Raw genomic sequence first — 22421 nt, 5'->3', positions numbered from 1 at the left:
TAGTGATGGTGATGATGATAGTGATGATGGTGATGATGGTGATGATGGTGATGATGGTGATAGTGATGATAGTGGTGATGGTAGTGATGGTGATGATGGTGGTGATGTCATCCTCACCAGGATGTGCGTCTCCCAGGTGCTGCAGGCGCTGGGCTGGATGGGGCCGATGAGCTCCGTGCAGACCTCCCTCAGCCGGCTCTCCATCCCTACAACATCATCAACATCAACATCAACAACATCAACAACATCATCAACAACATCAACAACATCAACAACAACATCAACAACATCAACAACATCAACAACAACATCAACAACATCAACAACAACAACAACATCAACAACATCTACAACATCAACAACAACATCAACAACATCAACAACAACAACAACAACATCAACAACATCTACAACAACATCTACAACAACATCAACAACATCAACCAACAACAACATCAACAACATCAACAACAACATCAACAACATCAACAACATCTACAACAACATCTACAACATCAACAACATCAACAACATCAACAACAACATCAACAACAACATCAACAACATCAACAACATCAACAACATCAACAACAACATCAACAACATCTACAACAACATCTACAACAACATCAACAACATCAACAACAACATCAACAACATCAACAACAACATCAACAACGTCAACAACAACATCAACAACATCAACAACAACATCAACAACATCTACAACAACAACATCATCATCAACAACATCAACAACATCAACAACAACATCAACAACATCAACAACAACATCAACAACATCTACAACAACATCAACAACATCAACAACATCAACAACATCATCAACAACAACATCAACAACATCAACAACAACATCAACAACAACAACATCTACAACATCATCAACAACAACATCAACAACATCTACAACATCATCAACAACAACATCAACAACAACATCAACAACATCAACATCAACAACATCAACATCAACAACAACAACATCAACAACATCAACAACAACAACATCATCAACAACAACATCAACAACATCACCAACAACATCAACAACATCAACAACATCAACATCAACATCAACAACAACAACAACAACAACATCAACAACAACAACATCATCAACAACATCATCAACAACATCAACAACAACATAACAACATCAACAACATAACAACATCAACAACATCATCAACATCAACAACATCAACAACAACAACATCAACAACATCTACAACAACATCTACAACAACAACATCATCATCAGCAACAACATCAACAACATCAACAACATCAACAACAACAACATCAACAACATCAACATCAACAACAACAACAACATCATCAACAACAACAACATAACAACATCAACAACAACATAACAACATCAACAACAACATCAACAACATCTACAACAACATCTACAACAACATCATCATCATCAACAACATCAACAACATCAACAACATCAACAACAACAACATCAACAACATCAACAACAACAACATCAACAACATCAACAACATCAACAACAACAACATCAACAACATCAACAACAACAACATCAACAACAACAACATCAACAACAACAACATCAACAACATCACCATCATCAACATCATCATCATCATCAACAACTTCATCAACAACATCATCAACAACATCACCATCATTATCACCATCATTATGTATAGTGTAGTGTATAGTGTAGTGTATAGTGTAGTGTATAGTGTAGTGTATAGTGTATAGTGTAGTGTATAGTGTAGTGTATAGTGTATAGTGTAGTGTATAGTGTAGTGTATAGTGTATAGTGTAGTGTATAGTGTAGTGTATAGTGTAGTGTATAGTGTAGTGTATAGTATAGTGTATAGTGTAGTGTATAGTGTATAGTGTAGTGTATAGTGTAGTGTATAGTGTATAGTGTAGTGTATAGTGTAGTGTATAGTGTAGTGTATAGTGTAGTGTATAGTGTAGTGTATAGTGTAGTGTATAGTGTAGTGTATAGTGTAGTGTATAGTATAGTTTCGATTTACCAATTTCTCGACCACATCAATTCCATACACCCAGCCATCAGATTCACCATGGAAGTCGAAAATGATGGCAAGCTACCCTTTTTGGATGTCCTAATCAAAAGGAGACCTGATGGTTCAATGAGCCACTCTGTCTACAGGAAAGCCACCCACACGGATGCTTATCTAAAACCGGATTCCCACCACCATCAATCCCAGAAGAATTCCCTCATCAAGACTCTATATCATAGAGCCCAATGCATCTCCGACCATGAACACATTTCCAGGGAACTCAAACACGTACGCCAAGCTCTTAAGGCTAATGGTTACTCCGACTACACAATCCGCAAAGCCATCACTCCAACCATCAAGAAAGATCCTGTTGAGGAGCCTTTCAAGACCATCACCTTACCCTACATTGCTGGGGTCACAAAAAAGATCTCCAAAATCCTGATTAAACACAAGATCCAGGTCCGATTCAACACAGTACATAAGATCCGTGATCTGGTACCATCTGTAAAAGATGTGATTCCAGACATACAGTACCCTGGCGTCTACAAACTAAGTTGCCTCTGTGGTAGCAGTTACATTGGGGAAACCAAACGACACGTCTCAGACCGCATTCGTGAACATAAAGCTGATCTAAAACACGGTAGGACAAACACCTCAGCCGTGGCAGATCACTGTTACAACTCAGTGGGCTCACATGACATTGACTTCTCCAAGACGGAGGTTCTCTGCAAGCCATCTGGCTATCATGAGAGATTCGTTCATGAGGCGATTCACATATACAAACACAGAGACAATTTTAACCGAGAAGATGGATTCAGGCTTAGCAATCATTGGAAGGACGTAATAAACCATTTCGATACACATTAGGGTGAGTTGAATAATACATAGTGTTATATTAAAATGTATAAAGTATAGGGTGGTTTACAGCAATACAGTATATAATTTAATGTTGGGTTTATCTATGGCAGTATATAGTACTGTATATGCTAAGAGAATAAAGTTTAGATGGAAGTATATTATATACTTCTTACGACGTAGAATTGTAATTTATTATTTGTTGTTAGTAACTCAGCTTATTGTAGAGTATAGTAAGTTTCAGTTTATATTTTAGTTTTTTATGTAGTTTTTACTTTGGTTTTCTACGTGGTTGTTTGGCAAATGCAGCTACATATCACTAACATTCCTTTCCTTTATTAACGTTGTTCCTTGCGCCCCCCCGTGGTGCTGTTGATCCTGCATAATGCATGGGCATAATGGGACTTTGAAACCCCTCCGCCCACCCCCTACGCATTGTCCATTGGTATGCTAAATTCCTCTTCATATGCACATTCTTTTGTTAAGGCGCTCCTCCTCGCAACACCTATATAAGCTCCTAGCTTGATAATGTTCTCATTCTTCGCCTGAGGACGGCTGCTGGCGTTGTGGCCGAAACGTCGTGAGAATTGTTTTATTATGTTTTATTTTTATTATTTTATTACTTCCCTTCTACGTGACTTTACCGAAAGAACCAAGAAGATGTATAGTATAGTGTATAGTGTAGTGTATAGTGTAGTGTATAGTGTAGTGTATAGTGTAGTGTATAGTGTAGTGTATAGTGTATAGTGTAGTGTATAGTGTATAGTGTAGTGTATAGTGTAGTGTATAGTGTAGTGTATAGTGTAGTGTATAGTGTAGTGTATAGTGTATAGTGTAGTGTATAGTGTAGTGTATAGTGTAGTGTATAGTGTAGTGTATAGTGTAGTGTATAGTGTAGTGTAGTGTATAGTGTAGTGTATAGTGTAGTGTATAGTGTAGTGTATAGTGTAGTGTATAGTGTAGTGTATAGTGTATAGTGTAGTGTATAGTGTAGTGTATAGTGTAGTGTATAGTGTAGTGTATAGTGTAGTGTATAGTGTAGTGTATAGTGTAGTGTATAGTGTAGTGTATAGTGTAGTGTATAGTGTAGTGTATAGTGTAGTGTATAGTGTATAGTGTAGTGTATAGTGTAGTGTATAGTGTAGTGTATAGTGTAGTGTATAGTGTAGTGTATAGTAGTGTATAGTGTAGTGTATAGTGTAGTGTATAGTGTAGTGTATAGTGTAGTGTATAGTGTAGTGTGTAATGTACCCTCCTGAGCGAGGTATCTGGTGTAGGCAGTGATCCAGTGGCGGTATTCCCGCGGTGATCCCAGCGCCATGGCCGCCGCCGTCTGAGCCTCCAGCTGAGCCAGCGAACAGCTGCGCTGCAGGTTCGGAGACACGGCGGAGACACGCACAGCCTGGCGCGCACCGCTACGCACGCAGAGACACGGGGTGAGACACACACACAGAGACACGGGGTGAGACACAGAGACACACAGAGACACGGGGTGAGACACACGGAGACACGGCGGAGACACGCACAGCCTGGCGCGCACCGCTACGCACGCAGAGACACGGGGTGAGACACACGGAGACACACACACAGAGATATGCAGAGACACACACACACAGAGACACAGCTGCGCTGCAGGTTCGGAGACACGGCGGAGACACGCACAGCCTGGCGCACACCGCTACGCACGCAGAGACACGGGGTGAGACACACACACACACAGAGACACGGGGTGAGACACACGGAGACACGGCGGAGACACGCACAGCCTGGCGCGCACCGCTACGCACGCAGAGACACGGGGTGAGACACAGAGACACGGGGACACAGAGACACGGGGTGAGACACGCAGAGACACACAGAGACACACACAGCCTGGCGCGCACCGCTACGCACGCAGAGACACACAGACGCACGCAGAGACACAGGGTGAGACACACGGAGACACACACACACAGACACACACAGCCTGGCGCGCACCGCTACGCACGCAGAGACACGGGGTGAGACACAGAGACACACACACAGAGACACAGAGACACAGAGACACACACACACACAGAGACACGGGGTGAGACACACGGAGACACGGCGGAGACACGCACAGCCTGGCGCGCACCGCTACGCACGCAGAGACACGGGGTGAGACACAGAGACACGGGGACACAGAGACACGGGGTGAGACACACAGACACACACAGAGACACACACAGCCTGGCGCGCACCGCTACGCACGCAGAGACACGGGGTGAGACACAGAGACACGGGGACACAGAGACACGGGGTAAGACACACAGACACACACAGAGACACACACAGCCTGGCGCGCACCGCTACGCACGCAGAGACACGGGGTGAGACACAGAGACACGGGGACACAGAGACACGGGGTGAGACACGCGGAGACACGGCGGAGACACGCACAGCCTGGCGCGCACCGCTACACACGCAGAGACACGGAGACACAGAGACACACGCGGAGACACAGAGACACGGGGTGAGACACACAGACACACACACAGAGACACAGAGACACAGAGACACACACACAGAGACAAGGGGTGAGACACACAGAGACACGGGGTGAGACACGCGGAGACACGCACTGCCTGGCGCGCACCGCTACACACGCAGAGACGCGGAGACACACGCAGAGACACACACACAGAGACACGGGGTGAGACACACACACACACAGAGACACGGGGTGAGACACAGAGACACACAGATACACACAGACACACACAGAGACACGGGGTGAGACACACGGAGACACGGCGGAGACACGCACAGCCTGGCGCGCACCGCTACACACGCAGAGACACGGAGACACAGAGACACACGCGGAGACACAGAGACACGGGGTGAGACACACAGACACACACACAGAGACACAGAGACACAGAGATACACACACACACACAGAGACAAGGGGTGAGACACACAGAGACACGGGGTGAGACACACGGAGACACGGAGACACGGGTTGAGACACACAGAGACACACACACACACAGACACACACAGACACACACACACAGGGTGACACACACACACAGGGTGACACACACACACAGGGTGACACACACACACAGGGTGACACACACACACACGGTGACACACACACACACACACAGTGTGACACACACACACAGGGTGACACACACACACAGGGTGACACACACACACAGGGTGACACACACACACACACACAGGGTGACACACACACAGGGTGACACACACACACAGGGTGACACACACACACAGGGTGACACACACACACACAGTGTGACACACACACAGACACACACACACAGGGTGACACACACACACAGGGTGACACACACACACAGGGTGACACACACACACAGACACACAGGGTGACACACACACAGACACGTGCCTGTGTGCGCGAGTCTGCAGGGCGGCGAGTGGGCCCGAGCAGTGCAGTGCATTCTGGGAGGCGAGGCAGCCCCGGAGGTCGGAGCCCAGGGGCAGCAGGTCGAAGCGGTCACACACCAACGTCCTGGTCACAACAACAACTACTACTCAACAACAACAACCACAACCACAACTACTCAACAACAACAACTACTCAACAACTCTACAACCACAACTCTACAACAACAACAACCACAACAACAACCACAACAACAACTCTACAACAACTACTCAACAACTCTACAACAACAACTCTACAACAACAACAACCACAACAACAACTCTACAACAACTACTCAACAACTCTACAACAACAACTATACAACAACAACAACTCTACAACAACAACCACAACAACAACTCTACAACAACTACTCAACAACTCTACAACCACAACTCTACAACAACAACAACTCTACAACAACAACCACAACAACAACTCTACAACAACTACTCAACAACTCTACAACAACAACTCTACAACAACAACAACCACAACAACAACTCTACAACAACTACTCAACAACTCTACAACAACAACTATACAACAACAACAACTCTACAACAACAACCACAACAACAACTCTACAACAACTACTCAACAACTCTACAACAACAACTATACAACAACAACAACTCTACAACAACAACCACAACAACAACTCTACAACAACTACTCAACAACTCTACAACCACAACTCTACAACAACAACAACAACTCTACAACAACTACTCAACAACTCTACAACAACAACTATACAACAACAACAACTCTACAACAACAACCACAACAACAACTCTACAACAACTACTCAACAACTCTACAACCACAACTCTACAACAACAACAACTCTACAACAACAACCACAACAACAACTCTACAACAACTACTCAACAACTCTACAACCACAACTCTACAACAACTCTACAACAACAACCACAACAACAACTCTACAACAACTACTCAACAACTCTACAACAACTATACAACAACAACAACTCTACAACAACAACCACAACAACAACTCTACAACAACTACTCAACAACTCTACAACCACAACTCTACAACAACAACTCAACAACAACAACTCAACAACAACAACAACAACCACAACAACTCAACAACAACAACTATACAACAACAACAACCACCACCGCCACCCTCAACACCACCCTCACACACCAACGTCCTGGTCACAACAACAACTACTCAACAACTCTACAACAACAACCACAACAACAACAACTATACAACAACAACAACTCAACAACAACAACCACAACAACAACAACCACAACAACAACAACTCAACAACAACAACCACCACCACCACCGCCACCCTCAACACCACCCTCACACACCAACGTCCTGGTCACAACAACAACCACAACAACAACAACCACAACAACTACTCAACAACAACCACAACTATACAACAACAACAACCACCACCACCACCACCACCGCCACCCTCAACACCACCCTCACACACCAACGTCATGGTCACAACAACCACAACTATACAACAACAACCACAACTCTACAACAACAACCACAACAACAACTACTCAACAACAACAACCACCACCACCACCGCCACCCTCAACACACCAACGTCCTGGTGACAAGAACAACAACAACTCTACAACAACAACCACCACCACCATCACCCTCACCCTCACCACCCTCACCACCCTCACCACCACCCTCACCACCCTCACCACCACCCTCACCACCCTCACCCTCACCACCCTCACCACCACCCTCACCACCCTCACCACCACCCTCACCACCACCCTCACCCTCACCCCCCTCACCAGCAGTGCATGCTGCTGCTGTAGCAGTACCACCCTCACCACCACCCTCACCACCCTCACCACCCTCACCAGCACCCTCACCACCACCCTCACCACCACCCTCACTACCCCCCTCACCACCACCCTCACCACCACCCTCACCACCACCCTCACCACCCCCCTCACCACCCTCACCACCACCACCCGCACCACCCTCACCACCAGCCTCACCCCCCTCACCCCCCTCACCAGCAGTGCATGCTGCTGCTGTAGCAGTACCACCCTCACCACCCCCCTCACCACCACCCTCACCACCACCCTCACCACCACCCTCACCACCCTCACCCTCACCACCCTCACCCTCACCACCCTCACCACCACCCTCACCACCCCCCTCACCAGCAGTGCATGCTGCTGCTGTAGCAGTACCACCCTCACTCTCACCTCCCTCACCACCCTCACCATCACCCTCACCACCCTCACCACCACCCTCACCACCCTCACCCTCACCACCCTCACCACCACCCTCACCCTCACCACCACCCTCACCACCACCCTCACCACCACCCTCACCCTCACCCCCCTCACCAGCAGTGCATGCTGCTGCTGTAGCAGTACCACCCTCACCCTCACCACCCTCACCCCCCTCACCAGCAGTGCATGCTGCTGCTGTAGCAGTACCACCCTCACCCTCACCACCCTCACCACCACCCTCACCACCACCCTCACCACCCTCACCACAACTATACAACAACAACCACAACTCTACAACAACAACCACAACAACAACTACTCAACAACAACAACCACCACCACCACCGCCACCCTCAACACACCAACGTCCTGGTGACAAGAACAACAACAACTCTACAACAACAACCACCACCACCATCACCCTCACCCTCACCACCCTCACCACCCTCACCACCACCCTCACCACCCTCACCACCACCCTCACCACCCTCACCCTCACCACCCTCACCACCACCCTCACCACCCTCACCACCACCCTCACCACCACCCTCACCCTCACCCCCCTCACCAGCAGTGCATGCTGCTGCTGTAGCAGTACTACCCTCACCCTCACCACCACCCTCACCACCCTCACCACCCTCACCAGCACCCTCACCACCACCCTCACCACCACCCTCACTACCCCCCTCACCACCACCCTCACCACCACCCTCACCACCACCCTCACCACCACCCTCACCACCCCCCTCACCACCCTCACCACCACCACCCGCACCACCCTCACCACCAGCCTCACCCCCCTCACCCCCCTCACCAGCAGTGCATGCTGCTGCTGTAGCAGTACCACCCTCACCACCCCCCTCACCACCACCCTCACCACCACCCTCACCACCCTCACCCTCACCACCCTCACCACCCTCACCACCACCCTCACCACCCCCCTCACCAGCAGTGCATGCTGCTGCTGTAGCAGTACCACCCTCACTCTCACCTCCCTCACCACCCTCACCATCACCCTCACCACCCTCACCACCACCCTCACCACCCTCACCACCACCCTCACCCTCACCACCACCCTCACCACCACCCTCACCACCACCCTCACCCTCACCCCCCTCACCAGCAGTGCATGCTGCTGCTGTAGCAGTACCACCCTCACCACCCTCACCACCCCCCTCACCACCCTCACCAGCAGTGCATGCTGCTGCTGTAGCAGTACCACCCTCAACCTCACCTCCCTCACCACCCCCCTCACCAGCAGTGCATGCTGCTGCTGTAGCAGTACCACCCTCACCCTCACCACCCTCACCCTCACCACCCTCACCCCCCTCACCAGCAGTGCATGCTGCTGCTGTAGCAGTACCACCCTCACCCTCACCACCCTCACCACCACCCTCACCACCACCCTCACCACCCTCACCACCACCCTCACCACCACCCTCACCACCACCCTCACCACCACCCTCACCACCACCCTCACCACCACCCTCACCACCACCCTCACCACCCCCCTCACCCCCCTCACCAGCAGTGCATGCTGCTGCTGTAGCAGTAGGTGCGTCCGTTGCTCAGCGACACCACGGGGCGACCCTCCGGGGTCAGAGTGCAGCCCCCAGCAGCCAGAGACTCCCCTCCTGGGGGGGGAGCGGGGGTGGGAATCACTTCCTGTGTGACACGTCACTTCCTGCGTGTATGTCGTCACATCCTGTGCGCCCCACGTCACTTCCTGCTAGCTTGACGCCACTTCCTGCGTGCCCCACGTCACTTCCTGCGTGAGCACGTCACTTCCTGCTAGCGTGACGCCACTTCCTGCGTGAGCACGTCACTTCCTGCTAGTGCGACGTCACTTCCTGCTAGCGTGACGCCACTTCCTGCGTGAGCACGTCACTTCCTGCTCGTGCGACGTCACTTCCTGCTAGCGTGACGCCACTTCCTGCGTGCCCCACGTCACTTCCTGCGTGTGCAACGTCACTTCCTGCGTGAGCACGCCACTTCCTGCTAGCGTGACGTCACTTCCTGCGTGCCCCACGTCACTTCCTGCGTGAGCACGCCACTTCCTGCGTGCCCCACGTCACTTCCTGCTAGCGTGACGCCACTTCCTGCGTGCCCCACGTCACTTCCTGCGTGTGCAACGTCACTTCCTGCGTGAGCACGCCACTTCCTGCTAGCGTGACGTCACTTCCTGCGTGCCCCACGTCACTTCCTGCGTGAGCACGCCACTTCCTGCGTGCCCCACGTCACTTCCTGCGTGTGCAACGTCACTTCCTGCTAGCGTGACGTCACTTCCTGCGTGTGCCACGTCACTTCCTGCACGTCACTTCCTGCGTGTGCCACGTCACTTCCTGTGTGTGCCACGTCACTTCCTGCTAGCGTGACGTCACTTCCTGCGTGCGCGTTACCATGCATGATGGGAGCCATCGATCGGTTGTCCACGATGACGCGGCCGCTCTTCAGGTCCCTGAGTGGAAGAAGAGGCGGAGCAGTTACACGCCAAACCTCACCCACAAACCTCACCCACTAACCTCACCCACTCCTCACCCTCACCTCACCCACCCCTCACCCACTCCTCACCCACTCCTCACCCTAACCTCACCCTCACCTCACCCACTCCTCACCCACTCCTCACCCTCACCTCACCCTCACCTCACCCACTCCTCACCCACTCCTCACCCACCCCTCACCCTAACCTCACCCTCACCTCACCCACTCCTCACCCACTCCTCACCCTAACCTCACCCTCACCTCACCCACTCCTCACCCACTCCTCACCCTAACCTCACCCTCACCTCACCCACTCCTCACCCACTCCTCACCCTCACCTCACCCACCCCTCACCCTAACCTCACCCTCACCTCACCCACTCCTCACCCTAACCTCACCCACCCCTCACCCTAACCTCACCCTCACCTCACCCTCACCTCACCCACTCCTCACCCTTACCTCACCCTAACCTCACCCACTCCTCACCCACTCTTCACCCTAACCTCACCCTCACCTCACCCTCCCCTCACCCACTCCTCACCCTCACCTCACCCTAACCTCACCCACTCTTCACCCTAACCTCACCCACTCCTCACCCTAACCTCACCCACTCCTCACCCTAACCTCACCCACTCCTCACCCTAACCTCACCCACTCCTCACCCTAACCTCACCCACTCCTCACCCTAACCTCACCCACTCCTCACCCTAACCTCACCCACTCCTCACCCTAACCTCACCCTAATCTCACCCACCCCTCACCCTAATCTCACCCTAACCTCACCCTAACCTCACCCTAACCTCACCCTAACCTCACTCACTCCTCACCCTAACCTCACCCTAACCTCACTCACTCCTCACCCTAACCTCACCCTAACCTCACCCTAACCTCACTCACTCCTCACCCTAACCTCACCCACTCCTCACCCTAACCTCACCCTAACCTCACCCACCCCTCACCCTCACCTCATCCTAACCTCACCCTAACCTCACCCTAACCTCACCCACACCTCACCCACACCTCACCCTAACCTCACCCACACCTCACCCACACCTCACCCACACCTCACCCTAACCTCACCCTAACCTCACCCTAACCTCACCCACCCCTCACCCACCCCTCACCCTAACCTCACCCACACCTCACCCTAACCTCACCCACCCCTCACCCTAACCTCACCCACACCTCACCCACACCTCACCCTAACCTCACCCTAACCTCACCCACCCCTCACCCACCCCTCACCCTAACCTCACCCACACCTCACCCTAACCTCACCCACACCTCACCCACCCCTCACCCTAACCTCACCCTAACCTCACCCACTCCTCACCCTAACCTCACCCTAACCTCACCCTAACCTCACCCACCCCTCACCCTAACCTCACCCTAACCTCACCCACTCCTCACCCTCACCTCACCCTAACCTCACCCTAACCTCACCCACACCTCACCCTAACCTCACCCACACCTCACCCACCCCTAACCCTAACCTCACCCTAACCTCACCCACTCCTCACCCTCACCTCACCCTAACCTCACCCTAACCTCACCCTAACCTCACCCTAACCTCACCCTAACCTCACCCACCCCTCACCCTAACCTCACCCTAACCTCACCCACTCCTCACCCTCACCTCACCCTAACCTCACCCTAACCTCACCCTAACCTCACCCTAACCTCACCCACACCTCACCCTAACCTCACCCTAACCTCACCCTAACCTCACCCTAACCTCACCCACACCTCACCCTAACCTCATCCTAACCTCACCCTAACCTCACCCTAACCTCACCCACAAACCTCACCCTAACCTCACCCTAACCTCACCCACACCTCACCCACACCTCACCCTAACCTCACCTTAACCTCACCCACCCCTCACCCACTCCTCACCCTCACCTCACCCACAAACCTCACCCTCACCTCACCCTCACCTCACCCTCACCTCACCCTCACCTCACCCACTCCTCACCCTCACCTCACCCACACCTCACCCACACCTCACCCTAACCTCACCCACACCTCACCCACCCCTCACCCTAACCTCACCCACTCCTCACCCTCACCTCACCCTAACCTCACCCTAACCTCACCCTAACCTCACCCACACCTCACCCACCCCTCACCCTAACCTCACCCTAACCTCACCCACTCCTCACCCTCACCTCACCCTAACCTCACCCTAACCTCACCCTAACCTCACCCTAACCTCACCCACACCTCACCCTAACCTCACCCACACCTCACCCACCCCTAACCCTAACCTCACCCTAACCTCACCCTAACCTCACCCACTCCTCACCCTCACCCTCACCTCACCCTAACCTCACCCTAACCTCACCCACACCTCACCCTAACCTCACCCTAACCTCACCCTAACCTCACCCACCCCTCACCCACACCTCACCCTAACCTCACCCTAACCTCACCCTAACCTCACCCTAACCTCACCCACCCCTCACCCTAACCTCACCCTAACCTCACCCACCCCTCACCCACACCTCACCCTAACCTCACCCTAACCTCACCCACCCCTCACCCTAACCTCACCCTAACCTCACCCACCCCTCACCCACACCTCACCCTAACCTCACCCTAACCTCACCCTAACCTCACCCACCCCTCACCCTAACCTCACCCTAACCTCACCCACACCTCACCCTAACCTCACCCTAACCTCACCCTAACCTCACCCACCCCTCACCCACACCTCACCCTAACCTCACCCTAACCTCACCCTAACCTCACCCTAACCTCACCCACCCCTCACCCTAACCTCACCCTAACCTCACCCACCCCTCACCCACACCTCACCCTAACCTCACCCTAACCTCACCCACCCCTCACCCTAACCTCACCCTAACCTCACCCACCCCTCACCCACACCTCACCCTAACCTCACCCTAACCTCACCCTAACCTCACCCACCCCTCACCCTAACCTCACCCTAACCTCACCCACCCCTCACCCTAACCTCACCCTAACCTCACCCTAACCTCACCCACCCCTCACCCTAACCTCACCCTAACCTCACCCACCCCTCACCCACACCTCACCCTAACCTCACCCTAACCTCACCCTAACCTCACCCACCCCTCACCCTAACCTCACCCTAACCTCACCCACCCCTCACCCAAGGGGGTGGGGTGAGCGGTGTGGTGAGGGGTGGGGGGTGTAGGGTGGGGTGAGCGGTGTGGTGAGGGGTGTGGGGAGGGGTAAGGGGTGGGGTGTGGGGTGTGGTGAGGCGGTGTGGTGAGCTGTGTGGTGAGCTGTGAGCGGTGGGGTGTGGGGTGTGGTGAGGCGGTGTGGTGAGCTGTGTGGTGAGCTGTGAGCGGTGGGGTGTGGGGTGTGGTGAGGCGGTGTGGTGAGCTGTGTGGTGAGCTGTGAGCGGTGGGGTGTGGGGTGTGGTGAGGCGGTGTGGTGAGCTGTGTGGTGAGCTGTGAGCGGTGGGGTGTGGGGTGTGGTGAGGCGGTGTGGTGAGCTGTGTGGTGAGCTGTGAGCGGTGGGGTGTGGGGTGTGGTGAGGCGGTGTGGTGAGCTGTGTGGTGAGCTGTGAGCGGTGGGGTGTGGGGTGTGGTGAGGCGGTGTGGTGAGCTGTGTGGTGAGCTGTGAGCGGTGGGGTGTGGGGTGTGGTGAGGCGGTGTGGTGAGCTGTGTGGTGAGCTGTGAGCGGTGGGGTGTGGGGTGTGGTGAGGCGGTGTGGTGAGCTGTGTGGTGAGCTGTGAGCGGTGGGGTGTGGGGTGTGGTGAGGCGGTGTGGTGAGCGGTGTGGTGAGCGGTGTGGTGAGCGGTGTGGTGAGGAGTGTGATGAATACGCTCACCAGACGGAGACGCAGGCGGTGGTGGTGACTGCCATGGTGAGCCAGGCGTGGCTGGTGAGCGCCGCTGGTGAGGCGGTGAGCACCAGCGGGGGGCACACGCGGCGCCCGCACGGGGAGAAGGCCAGGAGGGTGCGGTCCTCGCTCACCACGCTCACCACCTCGCTGCTCACCACGCACACACACAGCTACTCACCACCACGTTACACACCACCACACACACAGCTACTCACCACGCACACACACACACACAGCTACTCACCACGCTCACCACACACACACAGCTACTCACCACGCTCACCACACACACACAGCTACTCACCACCACGTTACACACCACACACACACAGCTACTCACCACCTCGCTGCTCACCACGCACACACACAGCTACTCACCACCATGCACACACACAGCTACTCACCACACACACACACCGCTACTCACCACACACACACACCGCTACTCACCACACACACACACACACAGCTACTCACCACACACACACACACAGCTACTCACCACGCACACACACACACAGCTACTCACCACACACACACACACAGCTACTCACCACGCACACACACACAGCTACTCACCACACACACACACACAGCTACTCACCACGCACACACACACACAGCTACTCACCACACACACACACACAGCTACTCACCACGCACACACACACACAGCTACTCACCACACACACACACCGCTACTCACCACCACGTTACTCACCACACACACACACACAGCTACTCACCACGCACACACACACACCGCTACTCACCACACACACACACCGCTACTCACCACCACGTTACTCACCACACACACACACACAGCTACTCACCACGCACACACACACACCGCTACTCACCACACACACACACACAGCTACTCACCACCACGTTACTCACCACACACACACACACAGCTACTCACCACGCACACACACACACCGCTACTCACCACACACACACACAGCTACTCACCACCACGTTACTCACCACACACACACACACAGCTACTCACCACGCACACACACACACCGCTACTCACCACACACACACACAGCTACTCACCACCACGTTACTCACCACACACACACACACAGCTACTCACCACGCACACACACACACCGCTACTCACCACACACACACACAGCTACTCACCACCACGTTACTCACCACACACACACACACAGCTACTCACCACGCACACACACACACCGCTACTCACCACACACACACACAGCTACTCACCACCACGTTACACACCACACACACACACAGCTACTCACCACGCACACACACAGCTACTCACCACACACACACACACACAGCTACTCACCACCACGTTACACACCACACACACACACAGCTACTCACCACACACACACACAGCTACTCACCACACGCACACACACACAGCTACTCACCACCACGTTACTCACCACACACACACACACAGCTACTCACCACGCACACACACACACCGCTACTCACCACACACACACACAGCTACTCACCACCACGTTACTCACCACACACACACACAGCTACTCACCACACACACACACAGCTACTCACCACACACACACACACACAGCTACTCACCACCACGTTACACACCACGCACACACACAGCTACTCACCACACACACACACAGCTACTCACCACCACGTTACACACCACGCACACACACAGCTACTCACCACACGCACACACAGCTACTCACCACCACGTTACTCACCACACACACAGCTACTCACCACCACGTTACTCACCACACACACACACACACAGCTACTCACCACCACGTTACACACCACGCACACACACAGCTACTCACCACACGCACACACAGCTACTCACCACCACGTTACTCACCACACACACACACACACAGCTACTCACCACGCACACACACAGCTACTCACCACACACACACACACAGCTACTCACCACCACGTTACTCACCACGCACACACACACAGCTACTCACCACACACACACACACAGCTACTCACCACCACGTTACACACCACGCACACACAGCTACTCACCACACACACACACACAGCTACTCACCACCACGTTACACACCACACACACACAGCTACTCACCACACACACACACACAGCTACTCACCACCACGTTACTCACCACACACACACACACACAGCTACTCACCACACACACACACAGCTACTCACCACCACGTTACACACCACACACACACACACACAGCTACTCACCACACACACACACAGCTACTCACCACCACGTTACACACCACGCACACACACACAGCTACTCACCACACACACACACAGCTACTCACCACCACGTTACACACCACACACACACACACACAGCTACTCACCACGCACACACACACACCGCTACTCACCACACACACACACAGCTACTCACCACCACGTTACACACCACACACACACACACAGCTACTCACCACACACACACACACACAGCTACTCACCACACACACACACAGCTACTCACCACCACGTTACACACCACGCACACACACACAGCTACTCACCACACACACACACACACAGCTACTCACCACACACACACACAGCTACTCACCACCACGTTACACACCACGCACACACACACAGCTACTCACCACCACGTTACACACCACACACACACACACAGCTACTCACCACACACACACACAGCTACTCACCACCACGTTACACACCACACACACACACACAGCTACTCACCACTCACACACACACACAGCTACTCACCACACACACACACAGCTACTCACCACTCACACACACACACAGCTACTCACCACACACACACACCGCTACTCACCACACACACACACAGCTACTCACCACCTCGCTGCTCACCACACACACACAGCTACTCACCACGCTCACCACGCACACACACACCGCTGCTCACCACACACACACACACAGCTACTCACCGCTACTCACCACACGCACACCACAACGCTCACCACAACACTCACCTCTGCAGGGCACTCATCACATTTCGCCACCACCACACAGCACTCACGTGACCTCACGTTGACCTCGGGCTGACCCCGCGACCTCACGTTGACCCCATGACCCCCCACGTTGACCGTGACCCCTCTGCGTTGGCCCGTAAATCCCCCCATGTTGACTCCGTGACCCCCCCTACCCCACGTTGACCCCATGACCCCTCCGTGTTGACCCCGTGATCCCCGTGTTGACCCCGTGACCCCCTCCCCTGCGTTGACTCCATGACCCCTCTGTGTTGACCCCGTGATCCCCGTGTTGCCCCCGTGACCCCACGTTGACTCCATGACCCCTGTGTTGACCCCGTGATCCCCGTGTTGACTCCATGACCCCTCGGTGTTGACCCCGTGACTCCCCTCCCCCGCGTTGACCCCATGACCCCTCCCCCCGTGTTGACCCCATGACCCCCCGCGTTGACCCCGTGACCTCCGCGTTGACCCCATGACCCCCCCGTGTTGCCCCCGTGACCCCACGTTGACCCCGTGACCCCCGCGTTGACCCTCACGTGCTGCCGGTGGCGGCGAGGACGGGCGACGTCGTCACGGCCTCCCAGAGCGGCCGCCCCAGACGGAGGCAACGCAGCTGGTGGAGACGCGGAGACACGGAGACGTCGTTGTCCACGTCCAGCTGGGTCAGCGGGTCCACACAGATCTGAGACACAGAGACACACAGAGACACACAGAGACACACAGAGACAACGCAGCTGGTGGAGACGCGGAGACACGGAGACGTCGTTGTCCACGTCCAGCTGGGTGAGTGGGTCCACACAGATCTGAGACACGGAGTGAGACACACGGAGAGAGACACAGAGACACACAGAGACACACAGAGACACACAGAGACAACGCAGCTGGTGGAGACGCGGAGACACGGAGACGTCGTTGTCCACATCAAGCTGGGTCAGCGGGTCCACACAGATCTGAGACACGGAGTGAGACACACGGAGAGAGACACAGAGACACACAGAGACACACAGAGACACACAGAGACAACGCAGCTGGTGGAGACGCGGAGACACGGAGACGTCGTTGTCCACGTCCAGCTGGGTCAGCGGGTCCACACAGATCTGAGACACGGAGTGAGACACACGCAGAGAGACACAGAGACACACAGAGACACAGAGTGAGACACACAGAGACACACGGAGTGAGACACACAGAGACACACGGAGTGAGAGACACGCAGAGAGACAGAGTGAGACACAGAGACACACAGAGACACACAGGGACACGGAGTGAGAGACACAGAGACACACAGAGACACACAGAGACACACAGAGACACACAGAGACAACGCAGCTGGTGGAGACGCGGAGACACGGAGACGTCGTTGTCCACATCAAGCTGGGTGAGTGGGTCCACACAGATCTGAGACACGGAGTGAGACACACGGAGAGAGACACAGAGACACACAGAGACACACAGAGACAACGCAGCTGGTGGAGACGCGGAGACACGGAGACGTCGTTGTCCACGTCCAGCTGGGTCAGCGGGTCCACACAGATCTGAGACACGGAGTGAGACACACACAGAGACACACAGAGACACACAGAGACACAGAGTGAGACACACAGAGACACACGGAGTGAGACACACAGAGACACACGGAGTGAGAGACACGGAGACACGGAGTGAGACACAGAGAGAGAGAGAGAGAGAGACAGGGAGACACACAGAGACACAGACACAGAGAGAGACAGAGACACACGGAGACAGACACAGAGACACAGACACACGGAGACAGGGAGACACGGAGTGAGACACACAGAGACACACAGAGACAGGGAGACACGGAGACACACAGGGAGAGACACACAGAGAGCCAGGGAGACACACGGAGACAGGGAGAGACACGGGTGGTGTAGGCTGTGACCTGCACGGTGAAGGACTTGCGTGAGGGCAGCGCTGGCAGCTGAGGGACCCCCCCCACGGCGCCACCACCACCAGTAGCTGCTGCTGCTGCTGCTGCTGCAGCTGTAGCAGCTGCAGCAGCTGCAGCAGCAGCTGGTCGTCCGGAGTCCCTGTCCAGTACTGGGCTCACCTGGAGACGCACACAGACACACACACGTACATAGACACACACGTACACACACGTACACGTACACACACGCACACACACGTACACACACACACACACGTACACACACACACACGTACACACACGTACACACACACGTACATACATACACACACACGTACACACACGTACACACACACGTACATACATACACACAGACACACACACGTACATAGACACACACAGACACACACACGTACATAGACACACACGTGCACACACGTACACACACACACACGTACACACACACGTACATAGACACATACAGACACACACACGTACATAGACACACACGTACACACACGTACACACACACGTAGATACATACACACAGACACACACACGTACATAGACACACACGTACACACACATACACGTACACACACGTACACACACATACACGTACACATACACACACACGTACATAGACACACACGTACACACACGTACACACGTACACACACGTACATACACACAGACACACACACGTACATAGACATATACGTACACACACGTACACACACGTACACACACGTACACACACGTACATACACACAGACACACACACGTACATAGACATATACGTACACACACGTACACACACGTACACACACGTACACACACGTACACACGCACAGACACACACACGTACATAGACATATACGTACACACACGCACACACACAGACACACACGTACACACACGTACATACGCACAGACACACACACGTACATAGACATATACGTACACACACGCACACACACGCACACACACAGACACACACACACACAACAACAACAACCGCCATTCGCCACTAAGTGGCGGTGACGTCACCACGACGCTTGTGCCAGGCCGACGTACATACACACACATACACACAGACATAGGTACACACACACATGTGTAGGGGTCTTACGGAGGAGATATGTGTAGAGGAGATATGTATGGGATCGTATGAGAAACTAGCACAGTGGGCGGGGCTTCGTGAGCACACGGGAGGGTGCTCGCAACGACGTCCACACAGGGCCCACCCCAGCGGGGAGGGGTTCAAGATAAAAGGGGATGAGCCGGAGGGCTCGGGGCAGAATGTGTGGGTAACTCTTGAAGATTGAAGACTGCCTAGTGAGAGCCCTGGTCTCCCCTGGGACGCCGCCCTTGTAAGGGCCGCGCAGGACCGAGCCAGTGGCGGGGCCCCGTGAATCAGAGCTAGTGCTCTGGGACTCCGGGTGCCGTAGCCCGACTCACCAGTGTCGGGCCAGACAGCCTCCCCTAGCCCCGAGATTGGAGGATTAAGAGGCAGGTCAGGGTAGATAGCCGTGTGTTCCCAGCTATCCGGGTGAGGGGGCCGTTACCCCCTCCAGTATTACGTGTCCCCTGTGCTTATTGTAAATAAACGTCAGGGTGCCTCAACCCCGGGTGTCGATCTGTATTCGACGGTACTACACACACACAACAACAACAACAACCGCCATTCGCCACTAAGTGGCGAATGGCGGTTGTTGTTGTTGTTGTGTATGTGTGTGTGTACGTGTGTACGTGTGTGTGTACGTGTGTATGTACGTGTGTACATGTGTGTGTACGTGTGTGTGTGTACGTGTGTACGTGTGTGTGTACATGTGTGTACATGTGTACGTGTGTACGTGCGTGTGTACATGTGTGTGTACGTGCGTGTGTACATGTGTGTGTACGTGTGTGTGTGTACGTGTGTACGTGTGTGTGTACATGTGTGTACATGTGTACGTGTGTACGTGCGTGTGTACATGTGTGTGTACGTGCGTACGTGCGTGTGTACATGTGTGTGTGTACATGTGTGTGTACGTGTGTGTGTGTGTACGTGCGTACGTGCGTGTGTACGTGTGTGTGTACATGTGTGTACATGTGTACGTGTGTACGTGCGTGTGTACATGTGTGTGTACGTGTGTACGTGCGTGTGTACATGTGTGTGTACGTGTGCGTGTGTGTGTGTGTGTGTACGTACGTGTGTACGTGTGTGTGTACGTGTGTACGTGCGTGTGTGCGTGTGCGTGTGTGTGTGTACGTGTGCGTGTGTGTGTGTGTGTGTACGTGTGTGTGTACGTGTGCGTGTGTACGTGTGTGCGTGTGTACGTGTGTACGTGTGTGTGTGTGTACGTGTGTGTACGTGTGTGTGTACGTGTGCGTGTGTGTGTGTGTGTGTGTACGTGTGTACGTGTGTGTGCGTGTGTACGTGTGTGTGTGTACGTGTGTGTGTGTGTGTGTGTACGTGTGTACGTGTGTGTGCGTGTGTACGTGTGTGTGTGTACGTGTGTGTGTGTACGTGTGCGTGTGTGTGTGTGTGTATGTGCGCGCGCCCCCACCACCGTGCGCGTCATCCCGCCAGCCCCCGCCCCGTGCAGCCCCCCCCC

The 22421-nt window shown here is 53.7% G+C and overlaps 1 protein-coding gene and 1 long non-coding RNA gene across 2 annotated transcripts in view; both read right to left on the bottom strand.

The window, feature by feature from the left end:
* HIRA (histone cell cycle regulator) overlaps positions 1-22421 on the bottom strand; it is a 61728-nt gene that overhangs the window by 3619 nt on the left and 35688 nt on the right. Inside the window, exons 18-24 of the mRNA XM_078885668.1 lie at positions 18467-18856; positions 14907-15068; positions 11004-11062; positions 10130-10238; positions 6295-6417; positions 4146-4309; positions 118-206 (exon numbers count right to left, since the gene is read on the bottom strand). Of these exons, the coding sequence (XP_078741794.1) occupies positions 118-206; positions 4146-4309; positions 6295-6417; positions 10130-10238; positions 11004-11062; positions 14907-15068; positions 18467-18856 (1096 nt within the window). The remainder of the gene's footprint in view (positions 1-117; positions 207-4145; positions 4310-6294; positions 6418-10129; positions 10239-11003; positions 11063-14906; positions 15069-18466; positions 18857-22421) is intronic.
* LOC144955461 (uncharacterized) lies at positions 18890-22409 on the bottom strand. The gene is made up of 3 exons (XR_013641685.1): positions 22374-22409; positions 19834-20001; positions 18890-19465 (listed from the first exon to the last, which is right to left on the bottom strand). It is a non-coding gene; the product is annotated as an uncharacterized LOC144955461 (long non-coding RNA).

The sequence above is a fragment of the Lampetra fluviatilis genome, unplaced genomic scaffold, assembly GCF_964198595.1.
Source record: "Lampetra fluviatilis unplaced genomic scaffold, kcLamFluv1.1 SCAFFOLD_484, whole genome shotgun sequence".
Taxonomy (NCBI): Eukaryota; Metazoa; Chordata; class Hyperoartia; order Petromyzontiformes; family Petromyzontidae; genus Lampetra; species Lampetra fluviatilis.
Note: the sequence above shows the minus strand (reverse complement) of the source record. Positions and strands in the feature narration are given on the sequence as shown.